Consider the following 18,155-nt stretch of genomic DNA (forward strand, 5'->3'; position numbering starts at 1 on the left):
ACCCACTGGGGTCCCTGGGGGTCCTGATCCTAAGAACATAAAAAGAGCCTGCTGCATCAGGTTGGTGGCCCATCGAGTCCCCCATAGGAGCCAACTCCCAGGGGCGGATGGGTCTTTGGGCCCCCCAATAAAATATTTGAGGGGGCCGTCCTCACCCCAGAATTGATGGGCATTGCCATTCAAATGATGTGCTTGCACAGCGTCATGGGATCGATTATATGGGGCAGGGCTTATTTGGAAACCACCCTCCCCATATTTTATTCAAGATGGCACCCCTGTACTACCAACCATACTTTATGCTTGTGAAACATTGTTGTTGTTTAGTTGTTTAGTCGTGTCCGACTCTTCGTGACCCCATGGACCGTAGCACGCCAGGCACTCCTGTCTTGCACTGCCTCCCGCAGTTTGGTCAAACTCATGTTCGTAGCTTCGAGAACACTGTCCAACCATCTCATCCTCTGTCGTCCCCTTCTCCTTCTGCCCTCCATCTTTCCCAACATCAGGGTCTTTTCCAGGGAGTCTTCTCATGAGGTGGCCAAAGTATTGGAGCCTCAGCTTCACGATCTGTCCTTCCAGTGATCACTCAGGGCTGATTTCCTTAAGAATGGATAGGTTTGATCTTCGGCGATCAGCCTTCTTTATGGTCCAGCTCTCACTTCCATACATCACTACTGGGAAAACCATAGCTTTAACTATACGGACCTTTGTAGGCAAGGTGATGTCTCTGCTTTTTAAGATGCTGTCTAGGTTTGTCATTGCTTTTCTCCCAAGAAGCAGGCATCTTTTAATTTCGGGACTGCTGTCACCATCTGCAGTGATCAAGGAGCCCAAGAAAGTAAAATCTCTCACTGCCTCCATTTCTTCCCCTTCTATTTGCCAGGAGGTGGTGGGACCAGTGGCCATGATCTTGGTTTTTTTGATGTTGAGCTTCAGACCATATTTTGCGCTCTCCTCTTTCACCCTCATTAAAAGGTTCTTTAATTCCTCCTCGCTTTCTGCCATCAAGGTTGTGTCATCTGCATATCTGAGGTTGTTGATATTTCTTCCGGCAATCTTAATTCTGGTGATACCTGAATTCAACACTGGTGAAACATGGACCACTTATAAACGCCATCTCCAACTCCTCGAAAGATTCCATCAACGGTGTCTCCAAATTTTTTTACATTTCACTTGGGAAGACAGGCGAACCAATGCTAGTGTACTGGAAGAAGCAAAGTGCACCAGTGTTGAAGCAATGGTTCTTCAACATCAACTTGGTCATGTTGTGCGGATGCCTGATGATCGTCTTCCAAAGCAACTACTCTATTCCGAACTGAAAAATGGAAAGCGTAATGCTGGTGGTCAACAGAAGAGGTTTAAAGACTGTCTCAAGGCAAATCTTTAAAAAATGTAGTATAAACACCAACAACTGGGAAACACTGTCCTGCAAGCGCTCCAGTTGGAGAGCAGCCTTTACCAAAGGTGTTTTGGGCTTTGAAGACACTCAAACTCAGAATGAAAGGGAGAAATGGGCTAAGAGGAAGGCACGCTTGGCAAACCCTCACCGTGACCAACTCCCACCCAGAAACCTATGTCCTCACTTCAGAAGGACGTGCGGATCCAGAATTGGTCTCCACAGTCACTTACGGACTCATTGTTAAACCCGTGTTTATGGAAGACAATCTTACTCAGCTACAAGTGATCGCCAAAGAAGAAGAGTTCCCCAACCTGTTTCTCACAGGGAAACTGGCAAGTAGGACCTGAGCATAAGAGAATTTGTCCCCTCCTGTGGAACCGGCATTAGCTGTGGACAAGGCTGCCTGCAGCTTCATTCAGCAGAAGCTTCTCATGCGACCCTTCTAGTGTGCAACTCTTGAATGCATACCTGAATGCAACATCTGAAGGCAGCCCTGTTTAGGGAAGTTTTCAATCTGTGACATTTTATTGTATTTTAATCTTTGCTGGAAGCAAAGCTCGTGCCAAAACGGGGCGGGGGAGCTTGCCTTCCTCCCCAGCCACACAATTCTGCAGCCAGAAATGAAGCCTGCTTTTGCAAAATGGAAGCCGGCTGCAAAAATTTGGGGGTGGGTGGGTAGGTTTCTAGCATGCTGCGGGAGGGGGAAACCGTCTTCAGCCAGAGGGCAATATTTTCTTTGAGGCAGCCTTTCAGGGACAGCACTGCAGTGGTGGGCCAAAGGGGGTGGAGAAGCAAATGCAACATTTACCTTCCTACAGTGGTCCGGTTTCTGTGCGCCACCCTCCTCTCAGACTTAGCAGAGTTGAAGGCCAGAGGCAAAAAACCTTGTTATACAAAGCTTGGTCAGCAGGGAGTGTGACCTAGGGCGAGTCTTGGGGGGGGGGGTGAGGTAGAGAGACCTGGAGGGCCACATTTGAACCCAGGACCTGTGATTCCCCAGCAGGCTTTATTTCTCCATTTTTCTTGGTTTGGAATGCGTGGCTGTTGCGAAGAGGGAGGGAGGCAGCCGAAGTATTTACAGCAGTCAGAGAAATGAGCACTAGGTTTTTTCCCTCTCCCCACCCCCCCGCAAGCCTTGGAGTAAGGCTGGCTTGAGCCGTTGATGTTTGCTTTTTTGCTGCTGCCGTTGCCATTTGCCTCCTCCTGGGAGTTGCTTGGGGAGGATGCTGTGGGTATAATTTGATGCTTTGGTTTTAATGAGGATGATTTGACAATACAGATCGGTTCAGGAAATGAAGGATGAGATGCGCTAAGTGCCGGCTGACTCCTTTCCCCTTATGGAAAGGGTTGGGGGGGGGGGCGTGCGTAGAGAGAGTTGCTCAGTGTCTGATGTTCTGAAGGGGGAAAGCAAACACTCCAAGCCAGGAAGCCAAGGAAAGCTCCCCAACAAAGCAAAAGGCGGAATAAAGATGAGACACGAGAGATCTGTAATGAGATCTCTCTTCCGATAATCTTTCGATATTTCCACCTTGGGTTGAAAGCAGGTTTCGTTCAGAGCTGTGGACCGCTGTCTCCCCACTTGCGATTTCTTGCAGCTGGTGTTCAGAGGTGTACGACCATCGACAGTGGGAATAGTGATCATCATAGCTACCGTATTATGACTTGCAGCCATTGGTAGCCTTGCCCTCCACAAATTTGCCTAGCCCTTTTCGGAAGCCGTCCCAAGTTGACGGTCGTGGCTGCATTTTGGCGGTGCAGTTTCCGCAGTTCGACTGTGCACATTGCGAAAGGAGCAGTTTTGTTTTGTTTTGAGTCATCAAAGCATTCCAAATACCACCTTTTGAATTGCAGGGATAATGCACTCTTTACGGAGAGTTGGTTTTTCTCACGTTTGCATAGGAGAGCGGGTGGGATGAGCCTGTCAAAATATCCGGTTGGCAGCTATGGGAAGGGCTGTGTGATGTGTATTCTATTTAGTCTCTTGCTTCTGTATTGTTAGAAAAAGCCCAAAAAGGAATGTACAGGGTGCGAGAGCTAGCTGGGGATCTCCCTGATGTATTTTGGGACTGATTCAGACAACCGTAGCAGAAAGAGGTGGGCACCCTGCCACGTGGGGAGGCAGGTAGCTCTCTACATCCAACCTTTGTCAACCTGTTGCATTCCAGATGTTTTGGACTCCTGGCTGTAGTCAGCTTGCTGTGGCTGATGGGAGTTGTGGTTCAAAACATATGAAGGGCACTAGGTTGGCAAAGGCTGGTGTAGACAGTACAGGGCTGGAGAGACCCATGGTCGGCCCTCCTGCCCACCCACACTTCAGCTTTAACATGAGAACATAAGGGGAGCCTTTAGCCGGATCAGGCCAGTGGTCCATCTGTTCCAGCATCCTGTTCTCACAGTGGCCAACCAGATACCCCAATGGGAAACCAGCAAGCAGGATTTGAGCACAAGAACAACTCTCCCCTCCTGTGGTTTCTGGCACTGTGCACTGCAGAACATGAACTCCTTTGTGCATCCTTTAATGCCCCCTTGTATACCCGCCAAGGTTTATCCAACGAAAAGAGGGATGTGCTATTCCATCATCATCATCATCTGGCCTCGGTCCAGTATACCTGAAGGAGCGTCTCCACCCACATTGTTCTGCCTGGACACTGAGGTCCAGCGCCGAGGGCCTTCTGGCAGTTCCCTCGCTGCGAGAAGCCAAGTTACAGGGAACCAGACAGAGGGCCTTCTCGGTAGTGGCACCCACCCTGTGGAATGCCCTCCCACCAGAGGTCAAAGAGAACAACAATTACCAGATCTTTAGAAGGCATCTCAAGGTAGCCCTGTTTAGGGAAGCTTTTAATGTTTGATGGATTTCTGTATTTTAATATTTTGTTGGAAGCTGCCCAAAGTGGCTGGGGGAACCCGGCCAGATGGGTGGGGTATAAATATTATTTATTATTATTATTATTATTATTATTATTATTATTATTATTAGACCCTGCCAATCCGACTGGGTTGCCCTGGCCCCTCTGGGTGGCTTCCACCATATATAAAGACATAGTAAAACATGAAACATTAAAAAAAACTTCACTAGACAGGACTGCCTTCAGATGTCTTCTCAAGGTTGTATAGTTGTTAATCTTCTTGGCTCGGGGGGTCGCACAACTCCATACCCTCCAACATTTCTCTGATGAAAATAGGGACATCCTAAGGAAAAGCAGGAGATTCCGGGGTCAAATCAGAATCTGGGACAGCTTCTGTACATCCAGGACTGTCCCTGGAAATAGGGGCACTTGGAGGGTCTGCGGTTGTTCATACAATGTCTACCAGAAACAGCTGCTGTCCCAAACTTTCTCCCTGCTAAATCCAGAGTTTTCTTATGCTTGGAAAATCTGAAAAGGACATCTGCTCTGCTTTAAAATCTCTCCTACCAGCTTTCCATGGACACCATTGTCTTTTATTGGGTGGTTTTTTAAAAATGTGGAACTTCCTCTTAAGGAAGCATGGTTGCTTGAAACAGCAACTGGGGAAAATGCATGTGAAAACTTGGGTTTGCCTGGACAGCTGAAGTGTTTACAGCAGCCGGTGAAAAAGAAACCACTTGGGAATGGACAGCAAGGGGACAAATCGATTGAGTTAAATTGTGGTCTCTGCTACGTTTTGAGCAACCTGTCTAAGGAATTGCTCCTACAAGAAGGCGATGGTGTGTTCATGGAACAATCATCATTCTTTGTGCTGTAAGTCCTACCAGAGGGAAGCTGCTGGCACATTTATGCCAGAGCCTGACAGCGCGTCGTGACGCTCCGAAATGCGGCGGTTGCATCCTGCTGGGGTGGCACAGGTGGTGTCTAAGAACACAAGAATAGGAAGAGGAGAGTGGCAGTAAGAACGTCTCATTTCCAAAGGAAATGTTGTAAACACTGTATGGAGTATGCCACCGAGGGCTCACTGGCACATTGAGGCCTTTGGATGGAAGCTGTTGCCCTAGAGTGGCCACTGAGGGACCAGCAAGAAAGAGAGTAAAAGGAGGACAGGTTTGCATTTAAAAGGTGTGCATGCTGATTTATAGGCACAGGTGGAAATGGAGAAAAGGATGCTGTAATTTAAACAGGAATAGAATACATCTAGGCAGGATGGTGACCGGGTGTTCCAGCTCAGCCTGCCCTCCAGGTACTAAAGCAATGGTTCTCAAATTTTTCCTTGGTGCCACACTTTTGGAATAAACCATGGTTTGTGCCACAACAGATGTTTTATCGATAAGAAATACATTGGAAAACAAAATGAAACGACTCCTAGCAGTGCTTGATTTATAACACAGAACACGATTACTTTATAAGACGATTGTGGGGCACCTGGGAGTTTAAAACAATGCAGCTGCATATTCTACAAATAAAAGAAATACTTTTTTTCCATACTGCTGTTGGCATCTCTCTGTCTTGGGAGACAAAGGGAGGTGTGTGAAGCCAAACTGTTGGAAGGTTGCAGCGCCTGCTGTGGCTGTAGAGACCAATGAGGGAGAGACATGTTTTGTTGCAGCCGGGGCAGATGAAGGCACCTGGTTGTTCTGATGCAGGTGCACCATGACATTGCTTCTCTCTACGCTCCTCCCAGTGGTCATTTTTCCTCTGGTCACTGCTGTGAATGCACGACCTGACTGCATGTTTCAGGCGGTCGTCTGCATGGGATTCCCACATGGCGGAGTTGATGTTACTATATTATACTACGCTGAAATGTTCAAATGTTTCTTTGATTGCCCTTGAATCTTCCCGCTGCACTTGCCACCCTTTCCTGCCACACCAGTGTAGCTCTTGGTTCTTTATCTTGAAACTGGACCAACTCCTTCATGGAGAGCCAGCCTAGTGGTGCCTTCTGGAAGTTCTGCCATTCTGATCAGCCCCAAACAGCAAAGCTGTACGATGCAGGGACTGACAGGAGCTGGACTCCAAAATACCCAGACAGCAGCAGATTGGCCAAGGCTGGAAATTTCATCCTAAGGTTTTCCACACGTATATGCTGAGCTCTGCCTCTCTTGCTTGCCGCAGGAGGAGGAAATCCTGATATTAATTGATTGTAATTCCAGGGTGGTCTTGCAGGTGAATAAGTCTTACCCAGCCTTCTCACATTTCCCTTCTTTGTGCCTCAGGAAGGGCTGATGCTGTCGATTTTGCCCAGGCACGTAGCTGACGAGATGCTCAAGGATATGAAGAAGGATGCCAGCCAGAAGGAGATGCAGCAGTTTAACACCATGTACATGTACCGCCATGAGAATGTCAGGTAAGGAGCGGGACTAACTTTTGCAGGGAATTCCACATGCGAGGTGCCACTAGCGAGAAGGCCCTGCCTGGTGCCAAGGCAGGTTTTGTTTCTCAAGGAGACATAATAGGAAAACCAGAGTGGAGCCTTTTGCTCAGAGCCCAGCAAACGAGGGAGGCACAAGATTTGAAGTTGGGGAACTGAGATTAAAGGCTCACCCAAACTTTATTTTGTGCTGTGCTTTCCAGGCGCACGTCCGCACTTTAAAGCTCTGTGTCTGAATAGGTTTGCCCCCCCCCCAGGCTTTCCCCAGGAAAAGCAGCTGTGAAAAGAGGGCTTACATTGCAAGATTCCTGCATCGAGCAAGGGATTAGTCTCACCGGATGGCCTCCGAAGTCCCTTGTTCGATACTGAAATATTGTTGGTGCTGTACATAAATAAAACGAATAGTCTCACAATTTAGAAGTGTTGAGACAAAGGGGAGAGGGAACTTGGAAGGGAACTGAGGAAACTTCACACAAGCTGGGTGAGGTGTAAAATAGTAGCCTTACGCTGAGATACAGGCAGACCAGAAGGTGGCATTTGTCTGTCTCGCAAGACATCTGTAAAGACTGATGTGGGAGAGACATGATTTGTTGCAGCCGGGGCGGATGAAAGCATCCCGTTGTGCTGCTGCAGACATACCATGACATTTTTTCTCTCTGTGCTCCTCCCAGTGGTCGTTCCTCCTCTGGTCACTGAGGAAAGGCACAGAGAGAGCCAGCATGGTGTAGTGGTTAAGAGCGGTAGACTCGTAATCTGGGGAACCGGGTTCGCTTCCCCGCTCCTCCAAATGCAGCTTCTGGGTGACCTTGGGCTAGTCACACTTCTCTGAAGTCTCTCAGCCTCACTCACCTCAGAGTGTTTGTTGTGGGGGAGGAAGGGAAAGGAGATTGTGAGCCGGTTTGAGACTCCTTCAGGTAGTGATAAAGCGGGATATCAAATCCAAACTCTTCTTCTGCTATGGATACACGTCCTGACGGCTTCTCTCTCATGCATTGGGGTCACCTGCAAGGGATTCCCACAGGCAGATCAGGAAGCAAAATATCACCAAAGCCAACACAAAATCTGAATAAAGGTTTTAGTTGAATCACCAGGCCGAAAAAGTCAATTTTTGGAGGAATCTAGTTGGCCCCCGACTTGGTACACGAGCTTCTTGCTATAGCAGCTATTTGTGTGACCTGCCAACCTAACCTCCTTTGATCCTTTTGCTTCACAGCATCCTCTTTGCGGACATTGTGGGTTTCACGCAGCTGTCGTCCTACTGCAGCGCCCAGGAATTGGTGAAGCTTCTGAACGAGCTGTTTGCTCGCTTCGACAAGTTAGCAGCGGTAAGTTTCCTCGGCAGACCGTGTGTTCCTTCAGAGGGCGGCAGGCCGTGTGCCCCACAGAGGACATTAAGGTCCACAAATAATAACATACTGGAGATCCCGAGTCACAAGGTGGTTAGGTTGGCCTTGACCAGGACCAGGGCCTTCTCAGTACTGGCCCCGACCTGGTGGAACGCTCTGTCTCAGGAGACGAGGGCCCTGCGGGATTTGTCATCTTTTCGTAGGGCCTGCAAGACAGAGCTGTTCCGCTTGGCCTTTGGACTGACGCAGTCTGACCCCGGGGTTACCCTCCCCTAAGGTTTTATCTTATAATGGTTTTATCTTACTTGTAGATTTTTAATTTTAAAATTGAATTTTAACATTGTATTAATTTGCATTTTAATTGAATTGTTTCTTTTATACTTGCATTGATATTTTTGCTGTTAGCCGCCCTGAGCCCGGTCTTGACTGGGAAGGGTGGGGTATAAATAAAATTATTATTAATATTTGCCCTCTAGGATGCTGGCCGGACTGGTTGAGCTGGGGGTGGTGTGTCATGGGAACAGTCATTGTTCCACTTATACACCGCTTGTGTGTACAATTCCTTCTCCTGTGCAGTGCCAAGAGCCCAGGAACAGGGGGGACACAATTGTCCGAGCAGTGCTGAGCGCTGCCACCTTATTTTCTTGGTCTTGTGGGCGTTCTCAGAAAAGCGCTCCAGAGCATGAGATCAAAAGCGCTCAGGGACTGAGAGACTCATATCCTGGTAAACTGATACCTTTATATAGCTGCGTTTCCTGGAATATCAGAATATAAAACCTATTTACGAAGCCCAGGGACACATTATCCTCTGTTCTAATTCAGTCTCGATCAGGCTTTAGCCACTCTCTTCAGGAACAAGAGATTTCAACAAAAGATTAAGAAGAGTTTCCTGAGAGGGTGTGTGTGTGGGGGGGGGTGGATTTGCTTTTCATAAGTGGAACAGAACTGCCTTGGAAATGTTTTTTTTGGGGGGGGGTTGCCTTGATTAGAGAGTTTTAAGAAGGGGCTGGAGGGCCACCAATCAGGGACGCTGAATTTCCAGTGTTGGCAGAGGGCTGGATTGGATGGCCTTTGGGAAACCCCCCTAACTCTGTTGCTAGTAAAAAAGCTGGGCACTGCTTTGGAGCATGGGGTAAGCTAGTGTGGCAGAGTCAAAGCATAAGATGAGCATGGCTGCTGGATCAGGCCAGGGCCAGATTTAGGTTTGATGAGGCCCTAAGCTACTGAAGGTAATGGGGCCCTTTCCTATGTCCAGCTGTCCTTTGTCAACAACAGATGGTCGCTGTTTTTTGGGTTGAATATATGCTATATGGTCATTTATGGACCTCATGGGTATCTAAAGCCATTTGCACATGTTGCCGTGCAACCAGTCCATGCAGAATGTAGGCATCCTATATATAGAAATGAGCAAACCAGTGCTGCTGTATGTAGGTTTTATTCTATTTGTTATCTTATCTTATATTTTGTAAATGTACATCCAATTGTTTTTTTCTTTCATTTTTTTGTGGGCCCCCAAGAGAGTGGGGCCCTAAGCTTTAGCTTGTTTAGCTTATACATAAATCTGGCACTGGATCAAGCCAAAGGCCCATCTAGTCCAGACTCCTTTCACACCATCTCCAACCAGGTGCCCCCATGAGAAGCCCATATGCAGGACCCTTCCCACCCGTGATTCCTCCCAGTAACTACTGGTATTCACACTGGCTCTGATGGTGGAGTGAGAACAGTGGACAAGGACCCTAGGACAATAGGTTTCAAATCCCTGCTCAGTCACAATATTCCCTGGACCACCTTTGGCCAGTTGCTCCCAGTATAAGTTACCTCCCAGGGTTCGCCCTGGAACTGGCAGGCTATGCAGAGCCCTAGAAAATACATATTTTCCCCCATTAAGAAACAAAGACAAATAAATAAATGTATAAACCTCGGTGTTTTTTGGTTTCTAAGAATTCACAGGCAACGCTGGATGCTTTCTGCGAGTCTGTTGTATATTTTACAAACTTGTTCATTTCTTCAATATGCGTTTCAACACCTCTTAAGATGTCGTAAAACAAATTTTGCTTTTATCTAGCTTTGTATTTATTTCTTGCCCTTCAATCTAATGTCCCAGTGCTGGCTACAGCATCAAAAGCAACATTAAAGCAATTTAAAACAACTTACAACCATAGAAATCTGGTTCCTGAGACCAAGGGGCTAGTGTTTGTCTATATTTGGATACAGTTGGCTGCCATCTTGAATCAAGATGGCAGACCAAACTTTGAAAAGCACTGACTTTTTGTTTTTTAGGATTCCCAAGCAGAGCTGGGGTGGAGCCTGCTGGTCTTATAATAAAGAAGGGCTGAATGCCTTCAGTATTATGACCTATTATAATGCCAGCTGCTTAAAATCCACATTTTTGTGGCAGAGAAGAATAAACCATCAATAAACACTAGAGCAAAACTCCTCCTTTGTCTGTCTGGGAGCAGTTCTATGGCTGATCATTTGAATCCTCTTTAAGCTCATGTGATAATCCTTTTATACTACCAATATTATCTGCTTGGGAAATTGCTTCTTTTTAAAATTACTCTTGCAAATTTTCATGGTTACCTTCCTTTGTTGTTTAATTAAGGCCTTGTTCCGTTGGGAAATTAACAGGACTGGGTTGCTTGTGGTGGGTTAGTAAGATTTGTGAATGTGACTTGGAGAGAAGAAACGGCTTCTCTTTAACTGAGTGGAGAGGCTGAATGGATAAGGAGGGGCGTTTTGGGCTCCCAACGTTTTCTGTTAGGAGACTTCATTCCAAGCAGTGCAAGAAATTGTGCCCTAAAAACCAGTTTCAGCAGATCTGAAGGTCAGCATGGATAGAGCAGCCTGCCCTTTAAACAAATAATTTTGAATGCCATCAATATAAATACAAATGCTTTAAATATAAATGTTTTAAGTAGAAATATCTTTTTACGGATTGTTTTATTGTTCTATTCTTCATTTAAACTGCTTTGATGTGGTGGTTCTGTTTTTTGCACCTAAGCAGGATATAAATTTTATGAAATAATAAAACAAACAATTTTAACAACTGTGGCTGCTCATAACGTGGTGCTGATTAACTCCAAGGTTGCAGGTTCGATCCCCGTAAGGGGCAGCTGCATATTCTTGCATTGCAGGGGGTTGGACTAGATGATCCTCGGTGTCTCTTCCAGCTCTACAATTCCAGGATTCTCCTCTTTTTCTTTGGCGATCACTCGTAGCCGAGTAAGATTGTCTTCCATAAACGAGGTTTTAACAATGAGTCCGTAAGTGACTGTGGAGGCCAATTCTGGATCCACACATCCTTCCACAGTGAGGACATTGGTTTCCGGGCAGAAGTTGATCATGGTGTGCCTTCCTCTTAGCACATTTCTCCCTTGCGTCCTGAGTTCAAGTGTCTTCAAAGCCCATGACACCTTTAAACCTCTTTTGTTGGCCACCAGCATTACGTTTTCCATGAGGCGGATTTCTACATTATGTCCTGACAACCCTCCACTGTTGGAATTACTTCCTTTCCTTTTCCTTTTTCCTTTCCTGCTCTTCCAGAAATACCACCAGCTGCGCATCAAGATCCTGGGAGACTGCTACTACTGCATCTGTGGTCTGCCCGATTACCGGGAGGACCACGCCGTTTGTTCCATCTTGATGGGCCTTGCTATGGTGGACGCGATTTCGTAAGCATTCCTATTAATAAATTTATTTACCTGGTTTTCAAATTAAAATTTTGCAATCGCAAACATACATCATAAAAACAAGATTCCAAGGAATCTCCCGGACTTCCCTCGTCCCTTTGTGGGTCTTATTATTAACCATTTCCTCCCGCATCTTTTATAATAATACTCCAAATCTTCCACATCCCCATGGTATCCAAAGTTCATCATTAAGCTACAAGCCTTATTCAACTCCTACTAATGATTTTAACTGTTTACAATGGTTTTTAAGGTAAATTGTAAATTTCCCCCATTTCTATTTAAAATTCTGGTCTTCCTGATTTCTGATTCTTCTGGTCATTTTGGCATAATCCGCCAACTATTTCATAAGCAATTCCTGCCTGTTCTTCCAGTATTTTTGTGGCTCTTAACTCTTGGCATTGACTCTGGCTCCAGTTTTATTTGCCATCCACAGCTTCCTTCCTTTCTCTGGAAGGACTGTTGGTATTTCACGAGGGGGATCTGGAGTCATGCTGGAATGTTAGGCTGGCCCAATTAAAGCACATTTGAAGGCCCTATCACACCATCCCAACAAATCCACTTTCCCCCTTTTAATAAGCTTTTTAACTGTTTGGAAAGTGACGGCTAAGTGCACTGAAAAGTGTGGGATGAACGGAGGAGTGGTGGGAAGACACCTAAACACCCCACAAGGTTGAATGCAAGATGAATACATGTTATGTTGATTTTTATGTCATCTTCCAGCCCAAAAGGATCCCAGGAATAAACTTACAAATGAAATAATGCAAATACAAGCGATACAAATGATACATAGTCAAAATATTCAAAGAGTAAAAGGTAAAGGTACCCTTGAGCGTTAGGTCCAGTTGCGGACGACTCTGGGGTTGTGGCGCTCAACTTGCTTTACTGGCCGAGGGAGCCAGCGTTTGTCCACAGACAGCTTCCGGGTCATGTGGCCAGCATGACTAAGCCGCTTCTGGTGAACCAGAGCAGCGCACAGAAACACTGTTTACCTTCCTACCGGAGTGGTACCTATTTATCTACTTGCACTTTGACGTGCTTTCAAACTGCTAGGTGGGCAGGAGCTGGGACTGAGCAACGGGAGCTCACCCCATTGCGGGGATTCGAACCACCGCCCTAGGTTCAGTGGTTTAGACCATAGCGCCACCCATTATTCCAAGAGTAGTTTTTCTAAAAACCATACACATCCGTGTTCCTGCCAAAAAGGCAAACGATGTTCCCTGCAAAAATATTAAGAGAAGGCAATGATACTTCAGCAACATCTGACCTACAGACATTTGGTTATCCCCATAACCACATCAGCATGAATGCTCAATAAAGGCCAGGTGTAATCTAGCCTCTGCGTAAGCTTTGTGAAAGCAAAGCAGGATGAACGCTCAATAAACAGGTCATGGACCTGCGATAGCTCAGCCGATAGAGCATGAGACTAGATGGCCCTCTGTGGGAATGTTGAGGGTGGCAGGAGAGGATATGTTGTTTATTAATATCCTTCCTAACTTGCGCTAGCAAACTTCTTCAGAAAGCTGGTTGCAAACTCGTGTGAGTTTTTTAAGACAATAAGCAATTCAGTCTGGCTTGTCCAGATTGAGATATGCCCTAATCTTCCTGGTAAGACCCCTTTTGAATCCCTCCTAAAAGAATAAAGACACCACAGTCCTATTCATAAGTAACAAAAAGTAGTTTTAGTCCAAATCAGGCAGAGCACAGTGTGATCCCTGAAGGCAGACTGTAGGCTTAAAGTTGCAAACATGTACAAACAGGTTTAGCCCATATGGGAGATAACCTGGGGAACTGCTGTGGCAGCGAGAATTACAGTCTAGGTGATGCAGGAAGCAGGCAGGACAGACAGGAAGGTCGAAAAGAGGAAGGTAGCAGCGTGACTTTGCCTTTTGCCAGGTCTGGAAAGGTCACACCCACCCACTAGTCACATGCAAAAGGAAGGATGCTCCAGCCAGGAGGAGCAGGAAGTTTCAACTGGCTGGACCAAACATTCCCTTGCATGTCCACTCTAGCAAAACAAGGAATGTTGTACTTGACTGCTCCCAGTGGATTACATCCGACATCCTCGTGGTCTCTTCCAGCTCTATGATTTGGAGGAATCATTTCTCCTTCCTTCCTTCCTCCCTCCCTCCCTCCCTCCCACCCACAAAGATCCATTGTTGAGATGGTTCTCCTGGGACACTTTTCCTGCTCTTTCCTGAAATCTGTGGGATCAGAGATTTGCAGCCCCAAATTTGGCTGCTTCATCTGGTGTGTACAGATCTCCCAGAGGCATGGACTTGCCTGTAATATTTCTCTGATGGGTTAGGATCTTTGGGCCACCTCCCTGCCTTCTTTGAACTAAGCAAGTATTCTTCCTTCCCTGACTCAAGCCAGGATTCTCACACCTTGTGCTTCTTCTCCTAAGGAGGGGGCCCGAATCCAGCTCTCCAGGCCTCTCTACGTGGCCCTTGGGACAATCACCAGGCTGCGCCCCCTCCTCCCCAGGGCCCTCTCCCCAAGCCACACACTGCCCCTTGCTCGCCTGGAGGGAGCAGAAAGAGGGGGAGAAACTAGAGAGAAGAAACTGGCCTCCTAAGGAAAAAAAATGGCATTTGTTGCTCCACCCACTTTTGTCTCTCACTCCAGACATTGGCATGTGGCCCCCAGAAAGTTTGTCCAGTAGGGAATGCGGCCCACAGGCTCAAAATGGTTCCTCTTATTAACGCCTGGCTGCTTCTGAGCTGTGAGCTTTCATATGGCTGGAGACCTTTCTCCACAGATCTTCTTTCCGCCCACAGAGTTTATCGCTAAACAGTCTCCCTCTCCCGCTAATTATTCCTCCTCATTTTTCTAAAACAAAACTCGGTGCTGAACTGAGGTCTCAGGGATGGAAAGCTCTTATGTTTATGGAAAATTACCAGGGGATAGCAATGAAAGCTGGCTTAGTAGCTCGTTTATAGAAACAAGGGACAATCGTTTAAATTCCAGGCGTGCAAGAAGGGAGAGAGGAGTGGTGGGCTGCTCAACTCTGTTTTTTTGGAAACTCAGATCTCTTTCGCTGTATGAATCATGGAGTCCTGCTCTGTAGGATTCACAGCTGAAGAATCCCTGACCGATGACCACCCAACTTCTGTTTAGAAACCTCCAATGGAGGAGAGTTCTCCACCTCCCGAAAGAGTCTGTTCCACTGTCAAACAGCTCTTACTGTCAGGAAGCCCTTCCTGATGTTTGGTGGCAACATCTCACACCCCTTGTCCATAATCTAATAGAGATGTCTTCTTAAGAACACAATACAAACCTGCTAGATCAGGCCAGTGGCCCATCAAGTCCAGCATCCTGTTCTCACAGTGCCAACTCTCTTCCCTCCTGCGGTTTCCAGCAACTGGGTTTCAGAAGCGTTGCTTCCTCCAACTGTGGAGGCAGAGCAGAGCTCTCCTGGCTAGGAGCCATTGATAGCCGTCCTCCTCCTCCATGGATTTGTGGCCACCCCTGCCTCAATGTGGGAGTGAGTTATATGTGCCTCTTCAGGCCTGCTGCTCAAGTTCCTAAACTTTTGGCTCAAAGTCATTTTTAAAAAGTCAAGCACAAGGGTTGTGTTTTTTTCCTATTATCTATCATCTATCTATCTAATCTCGCTCTCATCTATATCTTTATATCTTATCTTTGTTGTTGTTTAGTCGTTTAGTCATGTCCGACTCTTCGTGACCCCATGGACCAGAGCACGCCAGGCACTCCTGTCTTCCACTGCCTCCCGCAGTTTGGTCAGACTCATGTTCGTAGCTTCGAGAACACTGTCCAACCATCTCGTCCTCTGTCGTCCCCTTCTCCTTGTGCCCTCAATCTTTCCCAACATCAGGGTCTTTTCCAGGGAGTCTTCTCTTCTCATGAGGTGGCCAAAGTATTGGAGCCTCAGCTCAGGGCTGATTTCCTTCAGAATGGATAGGTTTGATCTTCTTGCAGTCCGTGGGACTCTCAAGAGTCTCCTCCAGCACCATAATTCAAAAGCATCAATTATTCGGCGATCAGCCTTCTTTATGGTCCAGCTCTCACTTCCATACATCACTACTGGGAAAACCATAGATTTAACTATACGGACCTTTGTAGGCAAGGTGATATCTCTGCTTTTTATCTTATCTTACCTTATCTCTATTTAATATCTGTCTATCATCTATCTATCTATCTATCTATCTATCTATCTATCTATCTATCTATCTATCTATCTATCTATCACCTGTTATTTCTAACCATGCCCTGGGCCCCCCAACCTCTCGCACTGAAAGCTAATAAATGAAAAGAAAGAGAGTCTCCCCATGTGATGCTAAGACAATAACCTTGCACATACACTATGGAAAAGAGTGCAAGTTTGCCACCCCCTTCTCTCCCCCCCCCACCTCTCCTCTCCCCTAACCTTATATTGTATACAACATTTAAAGTTTCACATTGAATAGAACTCTTTTCATGATCCGAAAAGAGAGACAAAGTGAGTTGTTGTTGTTAATTATTATTATTTGAATTTATATACTGTCCTATACCCAGAGGTCTCAGGGCAGTTCATAGAACAAAATCAAAATATAAAACCCCAAAATATATAATCAAAATAAAAACAACAACCCAATAAACCCCCCCAAACCTCCACATTTTAAAAAAGGTATAGGATAGGGGACTTTGGTAACCTAAGAAAACCTCTCATAAAAACCATTTAAAAACCCCAATGTTGACAACAATTTAAAGCAACTTGCGTTGGAAACTTTTAAAAGTGTCCAGGGAAAGCAGCCAAAGGAATGACAAACAAAGGCTCGCTGGTTGTCTGTGAGCTGCTGGGGACAGGTTTTTGTTTTCTGAGAATTGAACTGAGTGTTTGTTGTCCCCGTGGGCTCCTTTCTCCCCAGCTACGTCCGAGAGAAGACCAAAACAGACGTGGACATGCGCGTGGGGGTCCACAGCGGCACCGTCCTGGGCGGGGTCCTCGGCCAGAAGCGCTGGCAGTACGATGTGTGGTCCACAGACGTGACAGTGGCAAATAAGATGGAAGCCGGTGGCATCCCAGGGTGAGAGCCTTCTGGGACGATGGGAGTTTCCCCACTGCTTTCTAAATGTCCTGTGTCTGGGATGGAAATCATTCCAGCATCTTAGGCTTGCTAAGATGTTTAAGACTGAATCAGATAAGTGCTGGAGATGCAATGAGGTTGAGGGGTATGTTCTTTCATATGTGGTGGACCTGTAAAAGGGTAAAAGAGTATTGGGAAATAATTCATAATGAATTGAAATTTTTTTTAAAAGCACTTCCCCCCCCCCAAAAAACGACCAGAGTCAGACGGGTCAGACGGAAATTCCCAAGTGTCTAAAAATGTTATTTATGTCATCGTCTTCTTCTTCTTCTTTGGTGATCACTCGTAGCTGAGTAAGATTGTCTTCCATAAACATGTATGCCACTACTGTGGCCTGTGTTTTGTGAGCCGAAAAATGGAAAGCAGGCAACTTAAACTGGTGGAATATGCGCAGCTTGCGGACCTAACATAGAGAATAAGAGAACAAGAAGAACATGCGTTTAAAAAAGATTGGAAAATGTTTATTGAGTATATGGGGGGAAATTGTGTATACTTGAAAAAGTTGGCACCATTAAGATAAATTCAACAGTATAAATAAGTTTTGATGGATGTAATAATGGAATACTTAATGGTTTAGTTTATGTAAAACATGCAGGGATTTATGACATGCAAAATGAACCATGGAAAGAGAAGATGGGAAGTATTTTAAGGTTGTTTAAATGAATACTCTAAATTGTGAAACAGAAAATTTATGTGTGTGGGGGGGGGGATCATTCCAGCAGGCGAGAAAGAAGAGAGGACAAAAGAAATAGGAAATACAGAGAGAATCGTGTTTCTTTTCATAAACTCATGCTATACAGCCATTGTGGTCTAGTGGGTTGGAAAGCAGAAACTCCCAGGCTCAGACCCCCACCCACCTATGGCATCCACTGGGTGACCTTGGGCCAGTCACCTTAACCTACTTAAAAAGGTTGTTGCAAGCAGACTATTTTTGGGGGTGGTGGTGGTGGAACTATAGCCAAATGAAAGCTATGCAGTAGTTCTCATTTACCTTCTGCAACCACCCCCACAAAGCTGAAAGCATTTCACTGGTTCAGGTATTTAGCAGGAAGCCCAGAACTCTTGCCCCATTCTGCCTGCACAGGAGAATGAGCTGTAGTGAACAGGATTTGAATAATAGGCAAGGGAAGGTGAATAAATAAATGGTTGTAAAAGAAGTTGTAATAGAATTGAAAATAAATGGCAGTTACGGCAGCAGGTCAAGGAGGAGAACAGGAACATCGTGGACGTAAGGAGGGGAAGTAAAAATGTAAGAAATTATTCACTGAAAGTAAATTGAATAATGTCAAGTTTTGCGTAAAAAGCTAATAAAAATATTATTATTTTTAAAAAAGACGGCAAGGCGAGGAGGAGAGCT

At 46.0% G+C, this 18,155-nt stretch overlaps 1 protein-coding gene across 1 annotated transcript in view; it reads left to right on the top strand.

The window, feature by feature from the left end:
• ADCY3 (adenylate cyclase 3) overlaps positions 1–18,155 on the top strand; it is a 76,847-nt gene that overhangs the window by 36,846 nt on the left and 21,846 nt on the right. The window contains exons 4-7 of the mRNA XM_035110846.2: positions 6,522–6,652; positions 7,890–8,001; positions 11,566–11,693; positions 16,580–16,738. Of these exons, the coding sequence (XP_034966737.1) occupies positions 6,522–6,652; positions 7,890–8,001; positions 11,566–11,693; positions 16,580–16,738 (530 nt within the window). The remainder of the gene's footprint in view (positions 1–6,521; positions 6,653–7,889; positions 8,002–11,565; positions 11,694–16,579; positions 16,739–18,155) is intronic.

This window comes from Zootoca vivipara, chromosome 3, assembly GCF_963506605.1.
Source record: "Zootoca vivipara chromosome 3, rZooViv1.1, whole genome shotgun sequence".
In the NCBI taxonomy this organism is placed as follows: domain Eukaryota; kingdom Metazoa; phylum Chordata; class Lepidosauria; order Squamata; family Lacertidae; genus Zootoca; species Zootoca vivipara.